This window comes from Pteropus medius, unplaced genomic scaffold (assembly GCF_902729225.1).
Source record: "Pteropus medius unplaced genomic scaffold, Ma_sr-lr_union100, whole genome shotgun sequence".
NCBI lineage: Eukaryota > Metazoa > Chordata > Mammalia > Chiroptera > Pteropodidae > Pteropus > Pteropus medius.
In genome coordinates, this window is record NW_024342471.1 from 3,652,308 (window position 1) to 3,680,242 (window position 27,935).

A 27,935-nucleotide genomic window follows, 5' to 3' on the forward strand; every position below is an offset into this window, starting at 1 on the left:
ATCAAATTGGCTCTGGACAGACAGGAGATACAAATGCCAGTGGTATTTGACATGTGTCTGCTGACCTGGAGAGGTACCTCATGATCCTCCTTTCTCTCTTGTCCACATGTTCTGTGAGGTGGAAGAAGAGGAAAGAACTATTTTTAAAAAGTAGACCAATGTCGGAGCTTTCAACTTGACTAGAAAATGGGCCTAAGGACACCGAGTCTCAGCCTCAGAGGCCCAGAGTCACCTGTACAGGTTCCTCTTTACCCCCAGATTGGGAGAATTCTTCCACTCACTCTTGCAGTTATGAGGACTAATGGAACTTGGGAATGCAGAAGTACTGTGGACTTTAGGGGCTCTAGAGTGTGAAATCGTGTGACCCAGGAACCCAGTTTCAGGCTCCTCCTTTTGATCTTTTTTCCACCCCACCCCTGCTCTGCACCCCCAATCAGTGAACTAATCATTCCTTTTCCTTCCCCAGGTACACAGATGTTATTGATGTGGTCCAGGCCCTACAGACCCATCCAGACTCAAACGTCAAGTCTTCCTTCACCATTGGTGCCATCACGGTGTGCGTGGAGCCACTGAGCTGTTACATGGAGCACAGGTACATTCTTAGGACCACCTCCAGCCCAAGGACATGGTGTGCTGAATGTAAAGAAAGCGATTTTCTCTTACCCACTAGAAGGAGACACATCTTCATGTGTATTTGTCTTTTGGAACACATTGGTCTATCTTATATGTAATAAATGCTGTTATTTATAGTGCCAGGTTCTCAGAAGACTGGCAGCCTCTTACCATTTTTGTTTGTGTACTGAAAAGTTGTTCATCTAGGGCAGTAGAACTTGAAACAGCTTCTCCCAGAAAGAAAAAAAAAAAAAAGCCCGTGACAGCCTTTTCTTTTCATCTTTGCTACAGGGGAGGGGCCTTTTTCCTTTCTGGTCTTTTTATATGTATGCTTTTTTACGTTTGTGGTGTACATATAATTTTATATCCTTATTCTTGGTTTAACATATAAACATATTATGTAGGTTAACATACATATGTTCCTGGATCACAGTGGTAATTACATTTTGATTAATTATGTATGTGGATGGACATAACTGTCTTAACCATTTCTCTACTGTTAGTCTCATATGATGTCTCCAACTTTTCACTATTATAATGCTGTAGAAACATCTTTATCCATATAAATTTCTCAAATTTCAAATAATTTTCTTAGAATTCCTCAAAGATATGTTATTAATTAAGTGTATGACCCGTTTTTATTACTCTTTATTCACATTTCCAAATTGCTTTTTTGAGTGAGTTTTACAGTCTGTACTGCCCCAGTGGTGTCTGGAAGTACCTATTTCAACACGAAAACATTCCTTAGTGGGGAGAGTTTCAAGCATTACAGTGTCCCGTCATAGAGCTATTTAATTTCCTCTCCCTTTAGCCTAGTGGAATACATCCCACATCTGTAATCATATGATCTTTCCAGCTAGTCCACATTATTGTTATCTTCTGGTAACTGGTTGATCTATCCTAAGACCTTCATCTGAAAAGGCTCCCTTCCTATTTGAGTCCAAATTTGACATCTTTATGTTTCTCATAAAAATACTTTAAAGATTACATCCCTCATCACCTTGACTGACCTCAAGTGATGTCTTCACCATTCTCTCTTTAGCTTTGACCTAAGTTCTGCTCACCCATAGAAAAGCCAAGGTGGTCTGTTTTCCTTCTTTCTTAATTTAGGTTACTGTAGTAAATGCAGGGCATCACCGTTGTACTTTGAACTGCCATATTGACTATTCCGTGCCACTCTTTCTACCATTCTTATCTTTTCTTTTTCCAAAGTTTTTATTTAAAGATGAATTAAAGGAGGAGGTCTAACATAGAACTAGTTACTACCATAGATATTACCATAAAAAAGAAAAATGTACAAAAAGATAGTAATAAGCAAACAGCAGATGGAGGCTGCTCTTCAGAAGAATTAGCACAGACAAGTACTCTTCTGCACTGTCAAGAAAAAATTAAAAGGAGGTGCTAACAGGGTGTGGAGAGAACTCAAGGAAAAGATCTAAAAGACTGGGGAAATGGAGCAGGAGGAATCTTCTTGGGATGATGAAAATGTTCTAAAATTGAATTGTGCTGGTGGTAGCACAACTCAAAATTTGCTTTAAAAAATCATTGACTTGTATGCTTAAATGAGTGAATTTTATGATACACAAGTTACACCTCAATAAAACTTAAATAGGAAAGATCCAGGGAGAAAAGAAATTCAGCTAACAAAAGCAGATGGAAGATGAACTGTTAGAGGTCTAGAAAGAAAATAAAGATAATAATAAAATCACTATGGAAATGAAAATCTCATTCAAAGGCAAAACAATTCTCAAACCTTGTTGGGCTGTGAGTTCCTTCACCAAAAAACAGGGTCTGCTTACCATACATTCCCTCATTCACTTTGCTCACTGCCCCTCGGAGTCTTACAGTACATCTTGTTGGTAGAACTTAGGGCACAGTCCTGTACCTGACTACAAGAAAGGCTGGAAAAGCCATTTTCTGCCATTTACAAGAGGGATGGGTTTCCTGAGTCCAAGTCTAGGAAAGGTGTTTAGAAGGTTCTGGGAAGTCTGATATATGACAGATATGCTCTGCTATGTTTATAACAACACTGTTTGTAATATCAAAGAACTGGAAATAATCCAAATACTAATTAGAGATAGGTTAAATTTGGGGATATCCATATAATGGAATGTTGCACAGGCATTTAAAAAAAACAAGTAGATTTTTATGTACTAACATGGAAAATGCCCATAACATTTTGTGAAGTGATAAAAAAAAATGCATTTTTTTAATGTTTATTTATATGTTTATAGGAAATATCTAGAAGGACATATACCAAACTGTTAATAGTAGTTTCTTCTGGGAAATGGCTACTTCCTTGGGAGCAAGTGTTGGATAATGGGGAATCATTTGATATTTTATAGTATGTATGTATATTGCTTTTTAAAAATATAATAGCTTTATTGAAATATAATTACTTACCATAAAGTTCTTTTAAAGTCACTCTCTATTCCTTCCTCTTTCCAGCCCTTGTCAACTACTTGTCTACTTTATGTTTCTGTGGATTTGCTTATTCTGGACATTTCATATAATGTTTTCAAGGTTCATCTATGTTTCAATACTTCATTCCTTTTTATAGCCAAACAATATTTCATTGTATGGCTTTACCACATCTTATTTATTCATTCATCAGTAGATGGACATTTGTGTTTTTTAAACCATTATAAATGATACTGCTATGAACATTTGTGTACAAGTTTTCATGTGGTCATATGTTTCCCATTCTCTTGAGTATATACCTGGGGGTAGAATTACTGGATTATATAACAACTACATTTAACTTTTTGAGGAGCTGCAAGCTATCATGTATAGCCACTGCATCATTTACATTCCCACCAGCAATGTGTGAGTGTTCCAGTTTCTCCACATCTTCACCAGTATTTATTGTCTGTATTTTTTATTTTAGCCATGCTAGTGTGGGGTGGTATCTCCTTGTGGTTTTGGTTTGCATTTTCTTAATACTAATGATACGGAGAATTTTTTCATTTGCAGATTGGCCATTTGTGTATCTCCTTTGGAGAAATGCCTGTTTAAAGCCTTTGCCCATTTTTAAATTAGATTATTTGCCTTTTTTTATTGAGTTGAAAAAAGTTCTTGATATGTTCTGAATCCAAGTTCTTTATCCATTATTTGATTTGCAAAAATTTTCTCCCATCAGTTTTTTTATTTTCTTGATGGTCCTTTGAATCACAAAAGTTTTTCATTTTAATGAAGTCCAATTTAGTTTTCTTTTGTTGCTTGTAATTGTGATATCATATCTTTGAAGCCACTGCCTAATCCAAGGTCACAAAGATTTTACTCCTGCGTTTTCTTCTAAGTGTTTTATAGTTTTAGCTTTTGCATTTAGGCCTGCGTTCCGTTTCGAGTTCATTTTGTAGAAGGTGTGAGGGTAAGGGTCTAACTTCATTCTATATGGGACTATCCAGTTGTCCCAGCACTATTTGTTGAAAAGACTTGTTCTTTTCCCATTGAATTGTCTTGTCACCCTTGTCAAAAACCAGTTCACTATTAATGTAAAGGTTTATTTCTAGATTCTCAGTTCTGTTCCATTGATCTATATGTCTGTCCTTATGCTAGTATCACTGTTTTGATTACTGACTATCTTTTCAGTAAGTTGTGAAGTTGAAAAGTGAGAGTCTTTCAACTTCAATCTCGTTTTTCAAGATTGTTTAGGCTAGTCTGAGTTTCTTGTATTTCCATGTAAATTTTAGCATCAGCTTTTCCATTTCTGCAAAAAAGATAGTTCACATTTTGATAGGAATTGCATTGACTTATAGATCCATTTGGAGATTACTGTCATGTTCAAAATATTGTCTTTCAGTCCATGAACATGGATATGTCTTTTCATTTATTTGGGCCTTTAATTTCTTTCAGCAATGTTTTACAGTTTTCACTGTACAAGTCTTATGCTTCCTTTATTTAATTTATTCCTAAATATTATATTCTTTTTGATGTTAATATAAATGTTTTCTTAATTTCATTTTGCAGTTGTTCATTGCTAGTATATAGACGTCCAGTTAGTTTTTGTATGTTGGTCTTACATCCTGCGACCTTGCTGAACTCATTTCTTAGTTTGTTAGTTTTGGAGGTTTGGGGTGGACTCCTTAGGATTTTCTGTATACAAAAGCATGTGAGGGTTTTCTGTACACAAAAGAGCATCCTTTCCAATCTGGATACCTTCATTTCTTTTTCTTGCCTAGTTGCTCTGACTAGAACCTCCAGTATAATGTTAAGTACAAGTGACAAGAGCATCCATCGTGTCTTGTTCTTGATCTGCGGGGAAAAGCATCTAGTCTTTAACCATTAAGAATGATGTTAGCTATGAATTCTGTATTATTTTTATAATAAGATTTTTTAAGAATTAAGTTTTTAATACTCTCATTTCAATGCTTTTTTTTAAGTGGGTACCTTAACAGAAAAAAATTGTATCATTGCTTCTAGATCATATTTAAAAACAAACAAAAAACACAGGTGGGCATAGTGCTTGTTTTTCCTTTCTGTGAAGTGGGCATTAGTGTAGCTTCTTTAATTTAGGAGATGGGCTTAGTTTAGATTTAGGATGGGTCTTTGTGAGATTTGTCTAATGTCTTTATTCTAGAGGGTTTTATTCAGTGAGTTTCTTCTGAGTGTCTGCTGTGTGCCAGGACCATTCTACTCATTGAGGGGGCAGAAAAGAACAAGAGCCCAGGTCTCTGCTCTTTTGGTGTCTACATTTTTGTGAATGTGCATGTAGGAATTGTGGGTCCCATGTTTTGAGGCAGAGTAAATCAGTATCATTTATTGATTGATTAAAATTTTATATAAATCAGGTACTTGGTTGGCACACTGCAAAATGCACAATACCATACCTGTGGAAGGCTTAGCAGTATGTTATAATCATAGCTATTTCTGTTATTCAGAGGAAGAGCTGGCCAATAACCAATATAGTATACCCAATATTTCAGTGTTTGTCAGTACAGAGCATATCTGCTATGTTTTAAGACTCCTATGCCAAGCACTATTTAATCATATTACAGTTTAGTAGGGTGGAAGAGATGTAGAGAAGGAAAGAAGTGAGCTAACATTTACTTTGCACTATTTGTCTGGCACTGTGATGCTTTAACCCTCTTAATCCTCAGAATTTCCCTTTAAGACGCAAGCATCATTATCATGTTTTACCATGAGGTAGCTGCTCAGAAAAGTTAATTTTCCAAATGCCACACGAGTGACTTATATACAATTAATCATGATTCAGAGTAGGAAGTACCATAATAAAAAAAAAATGCAATTTTATATGAATTATAAAGAAGCAATGATAATCCTAGTTGGATTAGGAAGGAAAACATATGAATTTGAAGGACCAAGATGCCAAAGATGCCAAGATTTGAGAAATTGCATTCATTTTAGGGAATCACATATATGTGCAAGTCTATGTTTTCTGAATATTTTCCTTGCATCTGCTTAAAGGGAGCAGCTTCATGACCTCATTCCCTGTCAGAGGTTAAAAGCATGAGCTTTTAGGATGCCTTGAAGGGCAGCTTTGCTCAACCTTATCTAAGATTCCTCTGGTGGGAATTGCTGTGGACTACTGTGAAAAACAAGCAGTGTGCTAAGAAGGGCCTTTACGGGCATGCACTCTAAAGTCACAGGCACTTGATGGGGACAGACACTTTCCAAGAATGTATTTGCTGTTTGACGGCCTCTTTAGTGCACGACGAGTGCAGTGAAGTCAGTGAGTTCTGTTCTTGGGAGACTCCAGTGTGCATATTCCAGGGCTCTTGACCTTGGCTCAGAACATATTGGGGCTCTTCCTTGGAATTCTTCAGAAACCATGAGGGAGTCAGTCAAGAGACTAGATGCATAGACCAAAAAGTGGTATTCATCCAACTCACTTATCCACCAAAATTGGTTCCAGTGGTGTGTGTCTGGCTGTTTTCAGAAATCAAGTAGGAGGATGAAGACTTGCCACCACCAAGGAAATTGTAGGAGAGAAATTTCTTCTGTGTTTTCAACGGCATTAACACCTGCCATTTAGATCAGCAACAATTCAGAAATATGGTTTCAGTAAGCATATCAGTTGCAGGGAAAGAAAACACAGGAGCTCTGTGGTGCCAAGCAGACCTGGGTCCCTGCATAAGTCTTCCCACTTTCCTAGCTTCATGTGAGGTCTTGGGCAAAGTGCTTAAGACTGCCTATTCATCCTAAACCCACTCTTCTCAGCTTTTACATACTCAAGGCACAGGGTGGTTGTGAGGACAGACCAAGATTGTAGATGTAAACCACTTGCATGGTGCCCTACCCCATAGTAAGAACTTGACAAAAGACAGCTATTCTCATTAGTTTTGTCTTTCTTCCCTGAGATTACTATGATCTTTTAGTTTTAAAGCATTGAGAATATGAGTTTTTCTGTGGAACTTCCTACAGAGCTACAGTTATTAACTATTTCACAGTTTAGATCAGTCACCCTCACCCACTTCAGTTGCGATCCAATCAGTCAGTTTCTTGCTTCTCATTTACTGTTAAAACCCAGAATGTTGTTAAAGGGAAACTGGCATTCTAGTGTACACATAAGGGGAAGCATGGCAACTTTGGCACTGAAGGCCCCTGGCAGAGTTAGGTGAATGTAATTCCCTTACTTTTCCCTTGAAATTTCCCCTTTACTATAATAAGGTCAGTACATATCTCTTTATAAATACATATTTAAACAAAACAAAACAAAACTCTCTTTCTCTGTTTTCTATAGTCTAGAGACTGGCCTTGCTCCAATATCCCCTCTTCAACATTCCACCAAGAGTTAGCCACTTAGGGACTTCTATGGGGTTCCTGGCTTAAGGAGCTTTGGTCCAAAGCTGTGAAAACCTCTAACGTAACTTTGGCTATCCTTAATACTCGTTACTGCCTGCCGCTTGCCCCACTGAGTAAGTCATCTTGGATATCAGTGATATTCACATTTGTTGTGGGAAATAATCAATGACAACTCTGACATTAATGATGTTAAAATAGTTCTCTTTTTTCCTCCCTAGGTTTCTCTTTCCTAAATGTCTTGACCAGTGTTCACAAGGTAAGCAATGTGTTTTACTTCCCATTTGCACGCCTTTCAAATTCATGCTCCCACCTACATTCTAAAAGTTAAAACATCCAAAATTGGTCCAGGGAAAACTTTGATCTCTTTTACTTTTATCATATTTGATAGGCATATTTCTTCCAGAATTTGTCTGAATGATGACGAATCGCCATGGCAACACCTCTCCTGAGCTGGTATTAAATCTGCCCTGGATCATCAAGATCTTGATGCTCCAGTGCTACAAGTGCAAACTGTGGCACAGTAGGACCTTCTCCCTTAATCCCTCGCTACATACACTGGGATTTTCCATACCTCCTTGGTAACATTTAGAAAAATTTACCCATTCTGTAGGTTATACTCAACCTTACATTGTCCTACCATCTGGCAACCCTGAAAGCAGCACTTTTTAGTCATATTAGATATGGTGTCTGGGGACCCAGAATAAATTCTAAATTTCCTGCAGTGGTGATAAAATGTTTATTGTTGTCAGAAGACCTGGGATCTGGGCTTCCTGAGCCAGCCCAGCAAGTAGAATTGAGACAGAAGAAAATAACTCGGTGTCCTCAGCACAGTTTTCCCTGCTGAACCCACTGCCAGTCCACAGGGAGCAGAGACAACAGAGCATGCCAGAGCCGCTGTCTTAGGAAACAGCTGAGCTGGGTGCTGCACAGAGCAAGAGGCCGGGTCACTGGAGGAAGGAATGTGTATGTTGGACCGCTGCACCAGGATTCTCGAGTCCAGCTTTTAAAGGCCCCTGTTGTTTTCCAGGCACTGCACCCCAGAAGCAGAGTTGGATGGGTCCTCCCACAGTACACACTTTAGGTAGATTAAGGAGATTTTCTGAAGTTTGGGTCTGCAGGATCTGATGACAGACTAGATGTGGGTCAGGAGTTGGAGGTATCTGGGATGACTCCTAGGTTTCTAGCTTAAGAGATTAGGAAGGTTGGCGGTACCTGTCCTTGAAATAGAATGCATAGGGAAAAACATAGGAGATAACCAAGGAAAGCTATCTGGTCCTCAGATACATGTTTGGAAATCATGGTCAAAGCCAAGGGTGGTGTGGGTTATAGTCAACTCCTGTCCATCACATTATCGCCCTCAAACTGTACCTTGTCTCCTTGGCACTTTCTCCCTCGGTGCCCCTCTGCTTCTTTTGCACATATAGCACAGGTGGTCAGGCTGCCCTGGCAAAGAGTCTTGGAGATGTGATTTGTTTTCACTGTCCATGAATCTGGGCTGATATTAAAAAACCAACTGCATTCTCTCTGCCACTTTGTAGACATATTTCATTAATACTGTCTCCCGACTCAGTGTTCAAAGGCAACTTGTGTCAAATTCTGTGCTTTTATAAAGCTAGGACAGATACCTTGGAGGCTATATGTGCTGTTTTCTAAACTCTGAGGGGCTTGTGGAGTGACAGTGCCTTGACAAATATCTTTCCCTTGCATCTGGGCTCAGGGGACCCTTTGGACTGGTCTAACATGGCTCACCAGGGGTATGGGCTGTCTGAGGAGGAAGCAGATAAAAAGCAAGTACAGCCGATCCTTGAATAATACGGGTTTGAACTGAGCAGGTCCATTTATATGTGGATTTTTTTTTTTCAATAAATACTATAAACATATTTTTCTCTTGGTTTTCTTAACCTTTTCTCTACTTCATTATAAGAATACAGTATTTAGTACATATAACATACAAAATAGGTGTTAATTGACTATTTATGTTACCAGTAAGGCTTTTGGTCAACTGTAGGCTGTTAGGTGTTTGGGGAATCAGAAGTTACATGTAGGTTTTTGGCTGTAACACCCCTAACTTCCATATTGTTCAAGGGTCAAAGATTTGGCGGCTCACTTGGAGGTGGGATCTGCCACCAGTAGACAAACAACTCCACGTCCTGAGAGAGCATATTGCCTTTCTTTAATTCTGTAGATGAGTCAGGCTTCCTGATTTATTGCTTTTACAACAAAGGATTATTTTACAATGAGAAAAGGACTATATTGCAGCCTCAAGATAATGTGTATTACAGAAATCTAAGGATTAGGAAATAATCTCGGTGTTTAAACAACTAGAAAGGCTCATTACAGTGCTAGCTTGAAAGCAGAGCAGAGATATTTTACAATCATGCCCTGCTTTTAGAAGTAGCTATAGATAGATTAAAGAAGTGATCTTTGTTTTTTCTTGGGCTGCTGGAAGCCTTTAGCCCAGACTGGGATGGTTAGACAGACCTCAGAGATGTTCCTCCACTGTTGAGAGTAGGTCAGGCCATGCCACCTACTTACTCACAGCACAGACTGGTGAAACCTTGGCCAAATCTGGTTATCCACTCAGATACAAAGCAGAAGGAAGCTGGGCCAAGCAAGATGAAACCGCCCACCGTGGCCTCCAGATAACTGCTGTACCTGCCTCACAGATGGCATTTCCTCTTGGCTGGTGGCAGTTTGCATAGCTGGCCTAAGGAATGCTTGGGATAATCCTTTTGCTTGTTTCCTTATAAAGAAAAGCCCCTTTTCTATGTCCAGTTCTTGACCTAGAATCCCAGGCTCACAGGATTTGTCTACACAGTATTTGTGAGGCAGACAGTACATTGGGCAAGATGTCAGCAACCAAGACCCCAACCTTCTTCTGGGCAGGCCAGGCCTGTGTTTGTGACCCTGCTGTTCTCTCTTTAGGTTGGCATGTTTGCACTACTTTGACTCCAGTTTCTTTTGCCCAAGAGTATACTAAACAGAGCCCTAAGGCCTATAGGTCTTCACTCAACTTTTCCTGGCTCCTCATTGCAAGATACATCACAGCTATTCTTGTCTTCCACCCCTGGGAATCTCACCATCCTCTTGCAGGATCCGACTCACGTATCTGCCATCTCTGGAATGTGCTGAGCCTTAGACAACCCTGTCTGCTTCCCCACTGTGCCACATTCTGGGCCTGGCCTCCTCACCTTGCCTCAGTCAGTTTCCAGAAGCCCCAATCACTTCCTGTGGCTGCACCAGGGCAAGGGGTTCTGGCATTAGGCTCACCAGGCTGTCTTTCCTGTCCCCTCCACCTCCCCCAGCCTCCAGAGTGACCTTCCTAAATGGGAACGGGAGTATGGACACCATCAGTGTCACCTTCATTAGGAGGCATCCCTAACATTCTGGCTGAGGATGGTTCATCCTAATGTTACAGCTTCCGAACAGAAAGGGCATGTGAGGAACCTTTTAAAATAGAATAAACAAAATGCTAACATAATCTCCATTTGAATTTCTAAGTCATGTGCTATTACCAGAACTAGATCCTACATGGAAACCTTGAGGACAGGGGTTTTGAATGTGATGGAATCTTTTAAGAAATGTGATTCTGTGTATTCCTATATACTTGTATATGCATAGACTATCTGAGGAAGCATACCCAAATCTGGTTATCAGTGGTTGCCTCTGGGGAAGAGAACTGGGGCTCAGAGGAGGAGAGAGGAAGAAACTTTGTACTAAATACTTTTTTGTACCAAAACATATATACACCAGTAAGCCTTAGAAACCTTTTCAGATGCCTGTCTGATGAATGGGATTTGCTCAGACTTTTATGTGGGAGAAATTTTGGCATGTAGGTGCCCCACAGCATAGCAGCTGCCTCGGAGGTCAAATGGCATGCATCTTTTATTGCACTTGATTCATTTGTTCATTTATTCAGCACATCTTTATCCAATGCCTGCTCTAACCCAGCCCTGGGGCATTAGCAAAGTCTTCTGGTAGTGATTCTATTCAAACTGTCTATGCCCTGAAAAAGAAGTTGAGCCAATAAAAAGTGGAAAGATGGTTTCTGGCAGAAGGAACAGCAAGAATGAAAGGCCTGACGGTGACCAGAGAATGCCCAGGGCATTGAGGAAGTGTGACATGACACATAGGTCAGGCAGGCCAAGAAGATAAGATACTAGCCAAAGTGTAATAGGAATGCATTGAAACATTTCAAGTTGAGAAGTGATATAATAAGATTTTCTTTTTTGAAAAATTACTCTGACTACAGTAGGGAGAATGAAATTGTAGTAAAGGAAGCCTGGAAGTGGAGAGAATGAGCAGTGATCTAATAAAAAAGAGTGGTGGTCTGAACTAGGTGAATGGTAGCAGGGATTGAAAGTGGTTGATGACTCCAAGAGCTGTTTAGCACTCACAAGGCCAAGAGGAGGACTCAGGTACCTCCACAGCCCAGATTTGCAGAACTGGGCAGTCAGTGTGGATTTTCACCAAGGGGACCGGAGGAGATGGAGCTTGGAAGTCAGGGGAAGCCATTGAGGAAACTTACCTTTGAATCTTTAGCAATCTCTCAGGAAACTGTTCAGAGGCAAATGGGCTGTACCTGCCTAAGGTAGTTAATAGCTAAGCACTAACCAATAACCTGAGCCGAGTAGGACCTGTGTCTGAGAACCAAGGAATCAATAGATCTCCAAACGGTCTATAAGCAGGAAGCATCCACTTGGGAGGCAGGCTCTGAGCTTAGCAGGCAGGCTCTAAACTCTTGATGTCTACAGTCCCAGGGTCCCTACATAGCCTGTGTGTGTGCCTTTTCCCCATTGTAATACACAACCATTGGTGTGGAGCTTCTGATTCCTCTTCCCTGGTCATGATTGGGGTGCATCCAGATTATTTATGAAGTTATATGTCTTTAGCATTTTGGAACATTTTTCTCATAAGTATTAGTGGTGAGGGGAAGGAAGTATCACTAACTTCTGCCTCAAACTAAAAGCAGGGGCCAAGGATCCTGGAAGTTGCCTTAAACTATTGATGGCTGCTCATCCAAACCATGGACTCAGCAGCCTGGACTGGTGGAAATAACATGACTTGGCTTCCTGCTGGTTGCTGTGGCTGAGGCCCACATGCTACAGCCATCTCTGTGTGCCTGAGGAATGGATCAGTTCAGGCCCTTCCATGAACATGTACAAGTCTCATCTCAGGCTGATCCTCAGCTGACAGTGTGATAGTAGTGGTAGTGGCGGTGGGGATAGGTTTCATTTAATGAGTTCTCAGTATCTGTAGGCCCTGTGATAAGCATTTTACTGATAACCTGGACATAGGTGTTATTCTTCCCATCTATCTAACAGGAGGACATTTGGACTCAGAGAAAAAATTGAACAATTTGCCTGATGTCACTCATTATTAATTAGTGGAGTCCCAAATTCAAATCCAGATTTGCCTGGCTCTAAAACCCATGCTTTAATCTTTACATCCTGTTGTCTTTTCACATATATGAAGATAAAGAAGGATATATCCTATGTTTTAAACACCACCTATGTTATTCCAGGGAGCTTTTGTAGTTTGGAGGAGCGAGAGCAGTATGGTATGAGAAGCGGACTGAGATGCTAGGCGTCAGGGAAGGTTTTAAGGAAGAAGTAAGCTTTACCAAAATCAAAAGATAAAGAGCACACCAAAAAAAAAAAAAAAAAAAAAAAAAGTATGAGATGCCACTACACAGAACAGCGTAGTATGCCACTGTTTATGGGAGAAAAATTACACACACACACATTTACTTGTAAATCTATACTCAGCACATCTATAGAAGAAGACATGAGATTCTGATACGTAGTTGCCTCCAGGAGAGGGAACTAGGTGGCTAGGGAAGAAGGGAATTTCTTTTCTCTATGAACCCTTCTCTGTGCATTGAGTTTTGACCTCGAAAACTAAATAGAGCTTTTTTTTTTTTTTAAACTAAACACTTGACTGAAGTAAATATTATTAGTACAGAGTCGTCTGTACAATTCATGTATTCAGGGTCCTACAATTATAAGGTTACTTAGGAAAGCTGAATGAAGTCTCCATAATTCAGAGATATTCACTTATAGAACTAATCATTTATAAAGTTAGTCTCTACTAGTAAAAAGATTGATCATGAGCATTGAATTTTAGGTATAGAATTGATAACACCTGTGAGAATCCTATTACAAAATAGAATATAAATGTTGAAAATCTAAAAACATAAATGAAATTATATTTAACAAAAAATTAGGAGGCAATAAGAGAAATACTCTGTCTACATCTTCCAAAACGGGAGATCAATAAAGTTTAAAGCTGTTAAATCAAGTTGTAAAGATGAGTTATAGTTTTTAAAGATATAAAGTATTCACTAGAAGAACTGAAATAATTAATGTGATAACCAAATAAACATTCACAACCAGAATGTGATAGTGAAGTGGGAAGAACTTAAAGGTGTACCAGTTTCCCCATCTGTCATATCGAAAAGTCAGTAGGCGTCGTCTAAAGGTGACATTATAAGAAACAGTGATTTAGATCTATTATTAAAAAAAAGATAGGATGGCTACCATAAGAACTTAAAAACAGACTGTAAGCCCACCACTTATCAGAAGAAAATAGAAGACAATGCAAAGATCATACCACTAAAGCTAAAAAAAAAAAAATGAAAAATTAAATCAGGATCCAATATAAACAAGGTGACAGAACCAAAGTATTATAAATGGCATAAACATGTAAAAAACAAAAAACATTAAACCAAAAAACAAAACCTATTTATACAATGCTCTATACAAGAGCATTAAACCAAAAAACAAAACCTATTTATACAATGCTCTATACAAGAGAAGCATCTAAAACTAAATAAGGATGGTCTACGGCCATGCTACCCTGAAAAAGCCCGATCCCGTCTGATCTCGGAAGCTAAGCAGGGTCAGGCCTGGTTAGTACTTGGATGGAAGACCACTTAGGAAGACCAGATGCTGTAGGCGTAAAATTTTTTTAAAAAATAAGAGATTAAGGGATTGTAGGCTGACAAGGTCCTTGCAATCTGTGAAGTCAACCAAGGGTTACCTCGCCTAAAAAAATTAAAAAATAAAAATAAGGATGATAATGAAAAAATAGACAAAGATATAACAGAGAAATTCAGATAAAAAGAAAGGCAATAATATTAACAGCAAGGTTAAATTCAAGGCAAAAAAATTGAGTCTAAAAAAGACAATTTTTAATGATAAAAGACACCATCTACAACCTGTCTTGAATATTTCTATACCAAATAATTCAAAAGAAAGCACACACCCTTAAGTTACTACATTACTAAACAAGAAATAACTTTCTAAAATGATGAATTAAGCATTCAGCTTAAGTTAGAAAAAGAATTTTTTAAAAGTAATTTACAATGAAAAATTAAATCTATAAAAGATCTTTAAAAAGTTCTAGCTAGTGTGTTAAGCAACACTGTGGGGATGCAATCAGCAAAATTCAAACTGGGAGTAAATTACAGAATATAATTTTTCAACAAATACATGGGAATAAGGAGACACTATCGATGGAAAGAAAATTATGAGAGGCATCAGTGAGGTTCTCATTCAAAAAAATTAAAATATTCATGAGACAAATTTGAACACAGACTATACTTTTCATATTAAAGAATTTATTGTTAATCATTAATTTTTAAGAGTCCTGTGGAGCTAGCTACTGAAATATTTTTGAATGAAATAATAGAATGTCTGGGATTGGCTTCAAAATCACCCAGTGTGGAGGAAGGGAAAGGGGGAATGGCTAGGGCATGGTATGGAAGAAATACGGTTAGCCATGTGTTGATAATTCTTGAGTCCTGTGATGGACACATAAGAGTTCATTATACTTCTTTTTCTATTTTTGTGTATGTTTGAAATTTTCACAATATTAAAAAATAAAAATAAATAACAAAAATGCAAATGTTCTTATAGCAGAAATGGTATCTATGCTCTGATCATAACTGTGTAAAAATAGGAATGAATATGAAAAAAGTATTAAAATTGTGTTGGTACAGTGGAATGTGGTAACTTCCCTGATTTCCAAATTCTTTTGTTGTGTTACGTATTTTACTTTTATATTTTCACAGAAAGGTTGGGAGTGGTTGTGGCCCACTCCACAGCCTTTCGTTACATGGGCCACTCTTCCTTATGGTATCACTATGTGAATATCTATGTTGGCACTTACCTTGCAATTTTGGATTTACGTGTGTGACTCTTTCTCACCTGTAAACTCTGAGAATCTACTGGTTAGCACCTGACATGGTTAGTGCCTTGTAAATGTCTATGGTCTGAACTGGTGAAGGTCTTTTGCGCTAGTTCTTGATAAGGTTAACTACAGGGGATGTGGGAAGAGCCCTTTGATGAAAATATTCGAGATGTCAGCTGGAAAGCAGAATTAAGGAGATAAGAGGAGATTAGGAAGTGAGGCAGCTACAGAATTGAGGCTGTTCACTCCAAGAGGAGGCAGTAGCAGAATAGGGAACAGAATGATGTTCTGTCAGGGGTGTCTGTACAAGGGGACTGCTGGAAGGGACGATCAGGGGAGGGAGCAAGGGCCCACTTTTGTGTGAGCCCTCAGCCCCAATCAGGACTTGGAAGGCTAAACCATTTTTGTTTTTATTCCCCAGGCCTGGTGAGTAATGTGGTATTCACCAGTCACACCACAGAGCAGAGACACCCTCTCCTTATTCAGCTTCAGAGCCTCATCAGGGCTGCCAATCCTACTGCAGCCTTCATTCTTGCAGAAAATGGGATTGTCACCAGGTAACGTTATCAAGTTCATTTTACCCCTTAGGACCAGGCACTTTCTCAGATATAGCAGATACCCTCTGGCTATGCTCCATAGGGTCTTTCCACTGTGTATCTAAGACCTGAGCATTTATAGAAGTGCTTTTGATGCTGTGTAAAAATCACTGAGAGGATCCCATGTGTTGGTATCCTGTACTGTTTGAGCTATTTTGTTTTGATAGGTTCACATAGTCATCCGTTAAGGATGGAAGTCACAACTTTCTCAATGTTCTTGTGTTAAGATGTAAGAAAAATGACATAGAGAACATAGAGAAATTATCTTTTTACTTCATGGACGTAGGTCCAAATTACAAACTAAAAATTGAGAATTGGTGGCTTTGTATGTATCTGTATGTATAAAGGAAAAATGTCTGGTCATATAGTAATTCTGTTTGTTCAGTAGGACACTGAAAAGGTGTATACATTTTATATAGTTTTGACTTGAGCAATGAAAATATTTTACATATTTAAAAATTAAATCAACAAGGAGGGAAAAAAACTAAATACAAACAAAAAATGAATCTATCTGTATATCGGAGTAATAACAGCCACACACAGACAAAATAATTAATTCAAGAACTTTCGAACATAATCCTCTGTTGGAATCCTGATTCTAACCACAACACTGGTTAGAGAAGGGAGATTAAAAATATGAAATGGGAAGAGTGAGAGAAAACCCTATAAATGTTAGATCTGAATTCGGGGATTCTATGTAAATTCATTATTTAAAAAAAAAAAAAAAAAGTATATTTCCGAGCTCTTTCCACTGAAAGGGAACAAAAATACTAATACCACAATAGCAATAAACACCCCTACCTCTAGATCTTGGTTTCTAAGTACCAATTCACTATAAGGTATCAGGACTCCTTAGAAAATTGGCTGATTGCAGGTCTGGTGTAGGGAAAGTAAAAGATGAGTATGGTACATTTTATGCCAAAAAAGCAAAGATTAATGGAGATATGTCAGAATACAGGATACAGGAGCTAGCTTAAGGAGCTCTCATTAGCCAAATTTGGAACAACTTGAGCATAGGAGAGAACAATAATACTAATGGATTGTAGCACATAGAATAAAATGAGTCCATGGTGATACTAAAAACGTAAGGAGGGGCAGGAAAGTAAATCTCTTTTAACTGAAGAATGCAAACAAATAAGGATTTTTAGAACTAGAAAGTCACCATTTTGTAATCTTTAGTGTAACTTAGGCAAGAATCATCAGTGGATGCTAAAAGCAGTGGGTGTCAGATTGTTGGGGAAAAAGAGATTCACTCAGAATATCATTCCACAGACTGCTTCCTACTTAACTAAAAAAGGAAAGTACCTTCACAATGTGGAGGTCTTACAGACATGACATTGACCAAATAATTATATTTATCGAGACCACTAATGGGACAAACACATCATGTAACTCAGTCAAGTAATGCTGTGGGAAGGACACAACATCCACAACATCACCTGGGGATTAATCTTGCCAAAAATGTTCAACTGAATCTAATCATGAGGAAACCAGACATATTCAGGTTGTAGGACGCAAGACAGCCGGCATGTACTCTTCTTCAAATATGTCAGCACCATGAGAAACAAAAATTAAGTTGGAGGAATTGTTCCAGATTAAAGGATTCCAAATAAAGATTGTAAATTCAGTGAGTGATCCTTGATTGGATTCTTGCCCCACCCCCACACACACACAAAAAGGGAGAATATTTGAAAATATGTGTATACAAGATCAATACTTTTTCAACTTTAATGTACATATGAATCTCTTGGGGATTTTATTAAAATGAGGGTTCTGATTCATTGGATCTGGAACGGAGCCTGAGATTCTGCATTTCTGATGAGCTCCCAGGTGGTACCAGTGCTGCTGGTCCACAGTTAAATTCCTCGGTGTGATAATCCTGTTGTGGTTCTGTAAGAGAATGTCCTTGTTCTTAGGAGATGCATTCTGAAGTATTTAGGGGTAAAATAATTAATACAGTGTATGCATATGTGCTTATATGTATGTATGGGGACAGTGGAGAGAGGAAGCAAAATGTTCCCATTAAGAGCGATAGCCCTAATTAACTTGGCTTTTTCCATATGTTTTCAAAGGAATGAAGACATTGAGCTGATTCTCTCAGAAAATAGTTTTTCAAGTCCTCAGATGCTACGATCTCGATATCTAATATACCCTGGCTGGCAAGTATCATCATTGAAAGGAGCTAAGATTTCTTTGTAAACTCAGTGATTTATTTATAGAAAGAAAAAAAAAAGTGAAAATACCAGGTGTACTCTATGAGGCTGACTGGCAGCTGGAGCAGCCTGCCATGTCCAACTGCTGGCCCTGCCAAGAGCCCAATGCTCCACATCTTGGGCTCCAGATTGGGAGTCTTGCTGGATATTGACCCTTAGGGAGACATTCTGTGGGCACCAGGCAGAACGGTAGGTAGCCTGTGTTTCCTCTGGCCTCTAATGAGGGCGAGGTGGCTGACATGGAACCAAGGAGTTATAACCTTCTCAGGTGAGAGAGTCACTCCTGCTGATACAGTCAATCCTCTAGGGTTCCCACCTGACAGGTAGGTTCCCTGCTGATGTGGCCCAGGGGATGTTTATTCTCTGCTGGCAGCTTCCCAGCCTGTGAACCTCTCCTCCAGAGAGGAGAGGAAAAGGAAAGAGTACACAGCGCTTTGTAATCATACTAATACCAACAGCACACGAGCAGTTACACACATGGTTCTAAGACTGTGCTCTCCAGTACGGTGACCACTAGCCACATGTGGCTCTTTAATAAAATGTAAATGGATAAATTAAATAAAATGTAAAATTCAGCCTTTTAGTCACATCATACTTTGAGTGACATCGTACTTGCTTAAAAAGTAGGTAAGTAGATCATTCCTTTTGCCTGAACAAGACAATTATATCTTAGCTAAAAAGAAACATTAAGCTTCTGGGGTGACACCCTCCTCTCCAGTGGCTGCAGCTATTGACGCTTTTGCTGCCCACACCTTTGGGCCTGGGCCTGAGACTCCTGTCATCTGCGCCTGGTGCCTAGAGAAGCACCCATTCTCCAGTCCATACTGACTCTGGGCCTGGTGCACATGAACTAAGCTGAGGGTAAAGACTTTCCTGGAAGCAGCTGATCCAGGAGAGAGCTAGGTATGAGGAGTTCATTAGAAGGCTCTGTGAGTCTAGACTCTAAATCCCTCCCTTTATCAGGAAGATCAGTCCTTGTAGAGAATCAAATGGAATGGCCTTCAGGCCCTCCTTTCTGAGTCCCTACCTGGGAATCAGATAATTTAATCTTTTAACTAGATGGTAGCCATCAGACTCATCTCTGTCCATTGCTCTCGTCTCTCCTTGGGTTAGGGCCACCACCTCAGAGTGAACAGGCTTGCCATTCCCCTCCCACAGCCCTCCCTGTTCCCTTTGGCCCCACCCACCTCCCCTGGTAGAAGGGCTAGTTTCTAGTCTGGGAAGAAGCCTCTCGCTCTTCCCTCAGCCCCTCCAACTTCCCCTAAGGATTTGGTCTCCAAATGTTTGGATAGGGGGGAGGGCAAAAAGAACATGATAATTATTTCACCCCCTGACTAAGAAACCACAAGAGTAAGATACTCTCAACAATATAAAATTCAAAACTGCATGCTATTTTAAAACAAAAGACGCTAATGAGAAAGACTGGAGGAAAATCTTTGCATCAGATATGGCAAAGGGTTAGTATATTTTTTGAGAGGCTTGTTTAGATATTTAAGAAAAATAACTCAGTCCATATAAATGTGAACAATTCACTTGAAGACTAAGTATAGATGAGAACTGTGGTAACAGAATTCCATGTCAGTAATATTCAGAAATGTAGAATGGTGCTTCACTGTTATTTTGATTGATACTGTTACATCAAGCAAAAATACCTCGAGTAACCATTGCCGGAGGAATTGTTGTGCAACTGGATTATTCACCTACTGCTGGGGTGTCGTAAATTATTACCCATGAGATGGTTATACTCTTTCCTGGACTTATTTCAGTCATGGGGATTCATCTGAAGGAAATAATTCAAAAGAAGAAATGATGATTCCATCACTTTGGAAGCTGGATGATGGGGGTTTATTATACTACCCTTCTGTCTCTGCATATGTTTGAAGTTTTCCATAACAAAAACTTAAGTTTTTAAAGTACTCTAAATATGGCCATATTCTAAATGAGTCTGTGGCAGGCATTATATATACTGAACTCAAAGCTGAGAAAATAGAGCAGAGATGCCCCAACTCCTTAGTTCCTCTTGGAGAGAGTATACACATCCAAATATACAGTCTGTTAAGCTGCCCTCAGCAATGGTGGGGCATAGTCAGAGCCCTTAAAGGGGTGGGAGGGGATCCTGAAGAGGAGTCCCAAGAGTACCAAGAAGGACCTCCAGTGTCGGGAAAACTGGCAAGCTTCAAAGGTAGATGGAGGTCTTTGACTTCAGGGAAGTGCTGGTCTACAGTAGGTAAAACCTTCCTGCTTTAATGGGGCAACCATGCTTCCCAAGCTCAAGATGAAAGAGATATGCACATTTAAACAAGTGTTTTATACACAAAAGTACATACAAGTAAGAGAACTTAAATATTATATATGATATGTCCCGAAGTAGTATATAATAACATTCAAAGCCCCAAATACTTGTACTTAAAATTTTTTAAACCTTTTAAGGTATGAAGGTAAATTTGATGCTGGATCAGTCTTCCCACTAATGGTTCAGATCTGCGTATGGTTTGGTCGTCCCTTGGAGAAGACTCGCTTTGTGGCCAAGTGTAAGGGTAAGCCTCAGTTGGGACATGGTCTGGGACCATCTGATAAAAGAGTGCGCAGAGTCGTCCCTGCTTCATGGCACCATTTTAGTATTCTGAGTGCTGTGTCTTCTCACCATTTGGGTCTGAAAACACGCAGAACCTAGGAGTCCCCACCCCTGGGAATAGTGAGCCACTGGGGAGGAACTGGTGGGGAAAGAACCTATGGGCCCTGGACCCTGGTGTAGGGTCCCTTTCCAGTCCCTAACCCTCCAGCCGTGCCACCCAGAACTTGGCCTGTGCCCCTAGGTGTATGACAACTCTGTCCTCTTCCTCCACCAGCAATTCAGTCCTCCATCAAGCCAAGTCCCTTCTCTGGAAACATCTACCACATCTTGGGCAAAGTGAAGTTTTCAGGTAACTGGGGGTTGGATTTGGGGGCCCTGTGCTACGGAGTTCATGGCTTCCACTGGTGCGCTGCAGACCACTGATGCCTCTCAGACTCAAAAACCCTGCCCTCGGCCATACAGCATCAGGCTCTTCTAGTCATCCCTCTCTGCCAGGGGCCCACCTTTCTCCAGGTGCTTCTGCTCTGCAGTGGAGGATCTGTCCCCCTTCCCCTAGATGGTCTCACAGCCCTTTGACTTCCTTTTTCCGGAGACTTACACTCTTGAACCATCCGTGGCCGCCTCCTAGACCTATCTCCAGGAGCCACCCCAACACTGAGCTCCAGCTCCTGATCTGTTTTTGTCAAGGTCTTCTAGCCTTCCAATTTCCTTCTCCTCCCTTCTGCCCAGTAGGCTTGTTTATCAGCCTTACGCCTCTGGAGCCCTCAAGACCTGAAGTCTATCTACCCTGGGCTGGGGGTCAGGAAAGGCCTCAAATCAAGAAGGAGTTGGTCAGCTCAACCTTGAGGAAGGAGAGGAAATTCCAGGGAAAAGGCACATTTCAGAAACCAAAAAGGATTTACTGTGGCTGGGACCTAGGAGGAAGGAGGGAGTATATCTGTTACGGTGTCTTTGGTTGTTATAACAGAAAACCCCAACTCAACTAGCAGCTGTTAGCTATATAACAAGAAATCAAGAGGTCAGGCTACGTAGCAAGGCTGCTGCGGACCCAGGTAACGTGTCTCTGTGTTTTTCCATTCTTAGTGTATCAGCTTGTCCGCAAGTACCCACCCCTCATGGTTGACAGGTAGTGCTGTAAGTCTAGGTACGAAATCCCACAGTGGGAGAGACTGGCTCTTCCTGTGGGTGTCTTTAACAGTGCAGACATCTTTCATGAAACGCCTGGTCCCAGTTCTTCAGCAGACTTCTCTCACTGGCCAGGATTGAGTTGCCATGGCTTCCGGGACCCATGACCCATGGGGAATTGGTATTGGAGGAAGAGAGGGATGCTGGGCAGACAACCATCAGTGTCCGCTGTAAGGAGCTAGTGAAAGTTGTAAGCATGGAACCATCTGGGTTCAGATGGGAGAATTAGATGACATAACCAGTAAAATAAAAAATCTCTCAAGTTCCTTAATGCATATCTTTGGCCTAATTTATATTATTGAATCTGAAACTTTTGCCTTTCTCCTCAAGCACCTTACTCCAGCTCACTTCCCTCAGGCTCCAACAGACAACTCCACCTGCTTTAGAGTTCTTAATGCCTTTATCTTCCCTCTCTCCCATCATCACCTCCTTTTCTTGTTTATTTAGACTTATCTTTGACCCATTGTTCAAAGTGAACTTCTCTTTGTTCTGGATCCCTTTCTCATCTCGCCTTTTAGGGGGGCCTTAACGCTTTTCTCATGTCTCCAGTCTTAGTCCCCAGCTCCGCAACCTGTAAACCCAGTCACATCTTTCCTTTTCCTATCCAGGTGACCCTCCTGCACTGTTGACATGCCCTCCTCCCCCGGCTTCTCAGGCCTTTGCTGAGATCCACCCCCTACATCTCTACCAAGGGGGCTTTCCCTTTGTGGTCCCCTTCCAGGTTAATGGTGTCCACCTGATCACCAAATCAGCCAAATCAGGAACTTACGTTGCTCCTCCCTTTCTTATTTCATTCTAACTTGCCACCAGTCATACTCATTCAGCCTCCTGCACGTGTCTAATGAATCTGTCCCTGACCATCAGCCCTGTGTCAGTCTTAGTATAGCCTTATCCTTTTGGGGCAGAGTCTCAGGGACTGACATGTGTCCTCCTTGCAGACTCTGAGAGGACCATGGAGGTCTGCCACAACACCCTGACCAATTCCTTGAGCATCATGCCAGTTTTGGAGGGACCTACACCACCATCCACCCGAGGCGCACCTCAAGACAACAGTGGGCAACAGGAGTGCTACCTCGTGTTCATCGGCTGCTCCCTGAAGGAAGAAAGCGTCAAGGACTGGCTGCGGCAGTCAGCTAAGCAGGTGGTTTTTGAAGCCGAGGCAGACCTGGCGCAGATGTGGCTAGCACTCTTAGGGCTGCTGCTGGCCTCGAGGCAGAAGCCCCTCCACTGCCTCCCTGATGCCTCCCTACCAGCCTGCCCCTCACAGGCTCAGCCAGCACTTTCAGGGACACTTAGAGAGTGGGAGGCAGCCACTCAGGGCAAACTCAGGGCAGACTTCCTCTCACAGCCATTTCCAATTCTACTTCCAAAGGCTGACTGGAGTTATGGGGTGGTTTAACTAGGACCTGGGTGAAATCTGGTGGTTCCATGTGGACCCTGGTTCAGACTGCTGTTACAAACTCAAAATGTCTTGTCTTAGCTGAACCAAATTCAAAACTCTCCTGCATTCTTCAGTCAAGCATCTTTTATTCTTCGGCTCTCTCTCTGGAAACAACAAAGATATACTTAGAGCCTTTTGCAAACCAAGACTCCAAGCTTAGATAGCAGCGAGCCCAAGGCCCTGGGGACAGGTGCAGGGGAAGAAGAGGCTTGCCTGTAGAGGCACACAAACATCTTTATCTTAGTACTAAAAAGAATAAAAAGAACACACTAGAGTTAAAATTCTCCAATATACTGCAAGCTTTGGGTACTGAGTCTCTTAGCACAACCTCAGGGGTTTAGCTCATCCTAGAACTCTGGAGATGGAGTTGGCTGGAGCCTCAGTCCTTTGTAGATTCTCAGATGGGATCTGTCTTTTTTAGTGAGGAGTGGCTGCCTATAGGTTGTGTCTTTCTCAGACTCACCTGGATAAACTAGATGGTGCTTGACTATGAGACCTCGTCCCTTTGCATGTCTGTCACTGGTGGAGTTTAGGGTTGAGAATCTGCAGAGTTAGTACATACCTATCTGCAAAAGCACTGGTCTTTGTCATTTGTTGCCTCTGGTACACAGGGCTCTATAGTGGGAAAGTGGTCTTCTCAAGGGCATACAGGCAGGATGTTGTGTCAAGGCCATGACAGCGCTTGTGCTTTCCCCTCCGTTGGAATCTTAGTCATGTAACTGGCCCCCTGAGCCCTCACCTACACATGTACTCCCATCAGCCATCAGCTCTGTTGGGACCTGACCCCTACCCCTCCATCTCTGCACAGAAGCCTCAGAGGAAAGCCCTGAAGACCAGGGGGATGCTGACCCAGCAGGAGATCAGGAACATCCATGTGAGTGTGCCCTGCCCTAGGGGCTTAAGCCCCCTCAGTGTCCCAAGGCTGTTAAAGGCTTGTGTAGCTCCATCCTTTAGGATGTTCTGGTGTTACCTGGGAATGGGACGGAAGATAACCAATGCCTGTGGGAGGAACATGGAGCCCTACCTCGCCACCCTGTTCAAGCAGCTAAAGAAGTCCTTTTCTCCTCCCATTCTTTTGTCCCAGATAAATCACAGATAAACCAAGGAGGGCCTGGGGGAAAAAATCTAGATCCAGAAGCTGCAGGTGGGCATACTAGAACCCCGAGGCCAAGACATGAGGCCCCTTAATGAGCCCTCTCAACCTCCAGGCTGACTCCCAGCTTCTGTCCCAGCCCCCATCCCCATAGGGGCCTTTTCCTGTTGCGTTTGAGGCAAAGGCTAAAAGACATAGAGTGCAGGCCCTAGCATGGGCTGTGTCACTAGTCCTAGAAATGAGCAGGTGGAGCAGGAGAATGCTCTGGGACTCCAGGACCCCCTGCTTTGGCCTTGAGGAGGCCTCCTTTATATTTAAGCCCTACAGGACTTAGGTAACCCTGGGTGCTCCTGGGGAGGACACCTCAGAAGGCAGTCCTTGTAGCATGTGTTGCCCCAGAAGCAGACCTTGAGCAAGGATTTGAGTGCAGGTAGTTTATTTTGGAAATGATTCTGTGAGACACCTACTAGGGAAACAGAAAAGTAGGAGAAAGAAGGAAGTGAGGAGAGCCAACAAAGGGTGTATTACTGAACCAGTACTGCTGTGGACAACTGGAGTTTCATCCCATTAGGAATTCCCACAGTTTCTCTCTGAGAGGTGGAGGTCCCTCCAGTCACTGCTTGAGGGTGGGGCGGGGCAGGGGAGAGTGTTGATTCCCTGGCACATAGCCTTCCATGGTGGAGTGGACTCACTTGCTAGGATTATAGGTTTGTTTATTTTTGTTTTTAATGAATGAGTGAATGATAGAAACTGGTCAGATAATTCTAACAGGACTCTTTTCCTATAGGTGAAACGTCACCTGGACCCCCTGCCTGCAGGCTACTTTTATAATGGCACCCAGTTTGTCAACTTTTTTGGTGACAAGACTGATTTTCACCCACGTATCCTTGGAACCTAGGAAGCAAGGCTTGGGGGTATGTTGAAGCCTTTCTGTAAAGAGAGTGTCGGCTTAAGCTGTCAAAGCCCAGCTCTGGGAGCAGGCTAGGTACTGGGAACATGCAGCAGATCAGAGGCGGACTTCATCTTGGCCTCTTAAAAGTCCTTAAAATTCAGTTTCTCCTTCATTTAGTGATTGCTGATGTTACTCTGTGGGTTGTAGTTTAAATGCAGCTGTGGTGACATCCTGAGTTCTGTGGCCATCAGTTTCATAATTTACATGTGGGAAGACTAGGCCTGATTACAATAGTTAATCTATGAAAAGGTGAATGGGGTGCTGCTGCGTGCTAATGAAAGCTGAAGGGCTCAGTTCTAAGACCTCATGAAGGACCCTGTGCCAACCCGTACATTCTTTTTAGCTATAGTGCTGCCAGTATGTAAACAAGCCCATCAAGTATCCTCTGCGTGGGGTGGGCACTTATTACCTCAAGAGTCCCCCACCTCACCTGCCCACAGATCCCTCTGGGCCAGACTCAGGCTCCCTTGGCCTCCAGGTTCAGAGCTGTGTTCCTTAATGAGATACCAGTCATGGACCAGTTCATGAATGACTATGTGGAAGAAGCCAACCGGGAAATTGAGAAGTATAACCGTGAGCTGGAGCAGCAAGAGTATCATGATCTCTTTGAGCAGAAGCCTTAGAGGAAGGCTGCAGAGTGTCTACTCTGGAGATGGACAAAACGGGGTCTCTTAACCTTTGTTGTCCTTGGCCTTTGTGTGCTGGCTTGAGTGCATGTCGTCTTTATTCTTTCTGCAGCACTGAAGAGTATCACCTGCTCCACTGATTTGGGGAGGGTCTTCATGGAGGATGAGCAGACTGGGACTGCCCTGTATATGCAGCTGGCAGTCCAAGACTCTGGGTCTCTGATAACAGTATCTTCTTTGCGAGGCTGGGGAGGAGCATTTGGATTATACAGAGGAGCTGCTGGGATGCAGAATGGACCCTGGCTGCCCAAATTGGCCGTCCCTGGGGTGCCAAGCCACCACAGGTCCCAGACCTCAAGACTGCCCCAGAAGAGCGCTATCCCCAGTGCCTGCCTCCCTGGTCAGGTCCCTTCTATTGAAGGAGCTGGCCCTGGGCCCAGTCCTGGGGAGAGCAGCACAGGCCCTGCCTAAGCCCATCTCACAGAGCCAGCAGCTTGGGCTGAGATCAACAGCTTGTTCTAAAATGAGGGGACTTCCCTTACAGACTAAACTGAGGGGAAAGGCATGCTGCTTTCCAGAAGCGTGTGGCTTTTGAATTGACATGAGCAGTTCCCCCTGGGATTGGTCTTGAGCCCCCCTCTGTGGTATCACTCCAGTTTCCCTAATTCAGGGACCAGAGCAAACCTGCTGCTCAAGCCTCCCTGGGATGCTTCGCCTCACTGTTGAGGGGAGCATCTTGCAACTTCTTAGTCTTAGTCCCTGATCACTGTGGGGTGTCTCCAGCAGTCAGCCTTCCTCAGGGAAGACCTGGTTTTCAGCCGCGAACTTCAGGAAACTCATGCTCCCAAGCATTGTTGCTGGCCCTGGACTTATTTGGCTCCTGAGGACCAGGAATTTAAAGAATTCCAATATTCAAATTTGAATTCCTTCCAGTGGCTTTGTTTTCAGCTGGACCATAAAGCAGAGAGGAATTACAAACGTGTCCCATGCATGACTTCTAGGATTAGTGTGGGAAGAGAAGGTCACAGTTACTGATGTTTAGGTGATGTCTGTTAGGACTTCAGTGCTTCAGCTGCCTAGATTGTAAATGCTTTCTGAATTTCACACTTTTTTTTTTTTTTTTTTTTTTGAAATACCTTAGGAACAAGCACATAGGCAAAACCAGCAAAGTTTCCAGTAATGTAGTGGGATTTTTGAGAAAGGATGGAGCACATGTGGTCTGTGTACCTGGTCACACAGAGGCCTGCATGCAACTAGTAAAGCAGTTGTTACTGGCTTATTGGTAACCTGTACTTGTATTAGAAGAAAACAATTTGTATTTGAAGCCAAATGAACAAAACTCCAAATGCCACTGAATAAGAAATCTTGCATGAGGAAAGGCTTCTGAAAAGGCCTGTGTGCTCCAGTCTCAGCTCCCAAAGCTGCTGGTGACAAGGGCCCAGGTGTGGAGCCCAAGTCTGGGAGCCCCTGACTTCTGGCTGGCCAGAGGTTGGGGTCCACAATGGGCCTGCCTCTGCTCCAGAATCAGTAACATAGGTCTTAAGTGCAATTGATTAAATAAGCAATGAGTTACTGTAGCTTCCTTTAGCTCTACCGAGCTCTTTTTAAAAACTCAAACTTCAGCAGCCTTAGAAAAGGGGGAGGTGGGGTGGGTGGGTGGGGTGGGTGAAACCATAGGTAATTT

At 41.9% G+C, this 27,935-nt stretch overlaps 1 protein-coding gene and 1 non-coding gene across 3 annotated transcripts in view; both read left to right on the top strand.

Annotated features, from left to right (window-relative positions):
* Positions 1-27,894, top strand: part of DNAAF9 (dynein axonemal assembly factor 9) — a 113,155-nt gene extending 85,261 nt beyond the window's left edge. Inside the window, exons 28-37 of one of the 2 annotated variants that reach the window (XM_039863852.1) lie at positions 467-592; positions 7,596-7,633; positions 15,992-16,127; positions 18,239-18,325; positions 20,810-20,916; positions 21,229-21,303; positions 23,078-23,280; positions 24,389-24,454; positions 25,461-25,554; positions 26,136-27,894. In XM_039863852.1, coding sequence (XP_039719786.1) covers positions 467-592; positions 7,596-7,633; positions 15,992-16,127; positions 18,239-18,325; positions 20,810-20,916; positions 21,229-21,303; positions 23,078-23,280; positions 24,389-24,454; positions 25,461-25,554; positions 26,136-26,248 — 1,045 coding nt within the window. In that variant the 3' untranslated portion in view covers positions 26,249-27,894. Of the gene's footprint in view, positions 1-466; positions 593-7,595; positions 7,634-15,991; positions 16,128-18,238; positions 18,326-20,809; positions 20,917-21,228; positions 21,304-23,077; positions 23,281-24,340; positions 24,455-25,460; positions 25,555-26,135 lie in introns of both variants that reach the window. The other variant, XM_039863853.1, reaches the window with a different exon arrangement.
* LOC120604236 (5S ribosomal RNA) lies at positions 14,218-14,336 on the top strand. Its single transcript, XR_005653272.1, has one exon. It is a non-coding gene; the product is annotated as a 5S ribosomal RNA (ribosomal RNA).
* Positions 27,895-27,935: the final 41 nt, after the last annotated feature.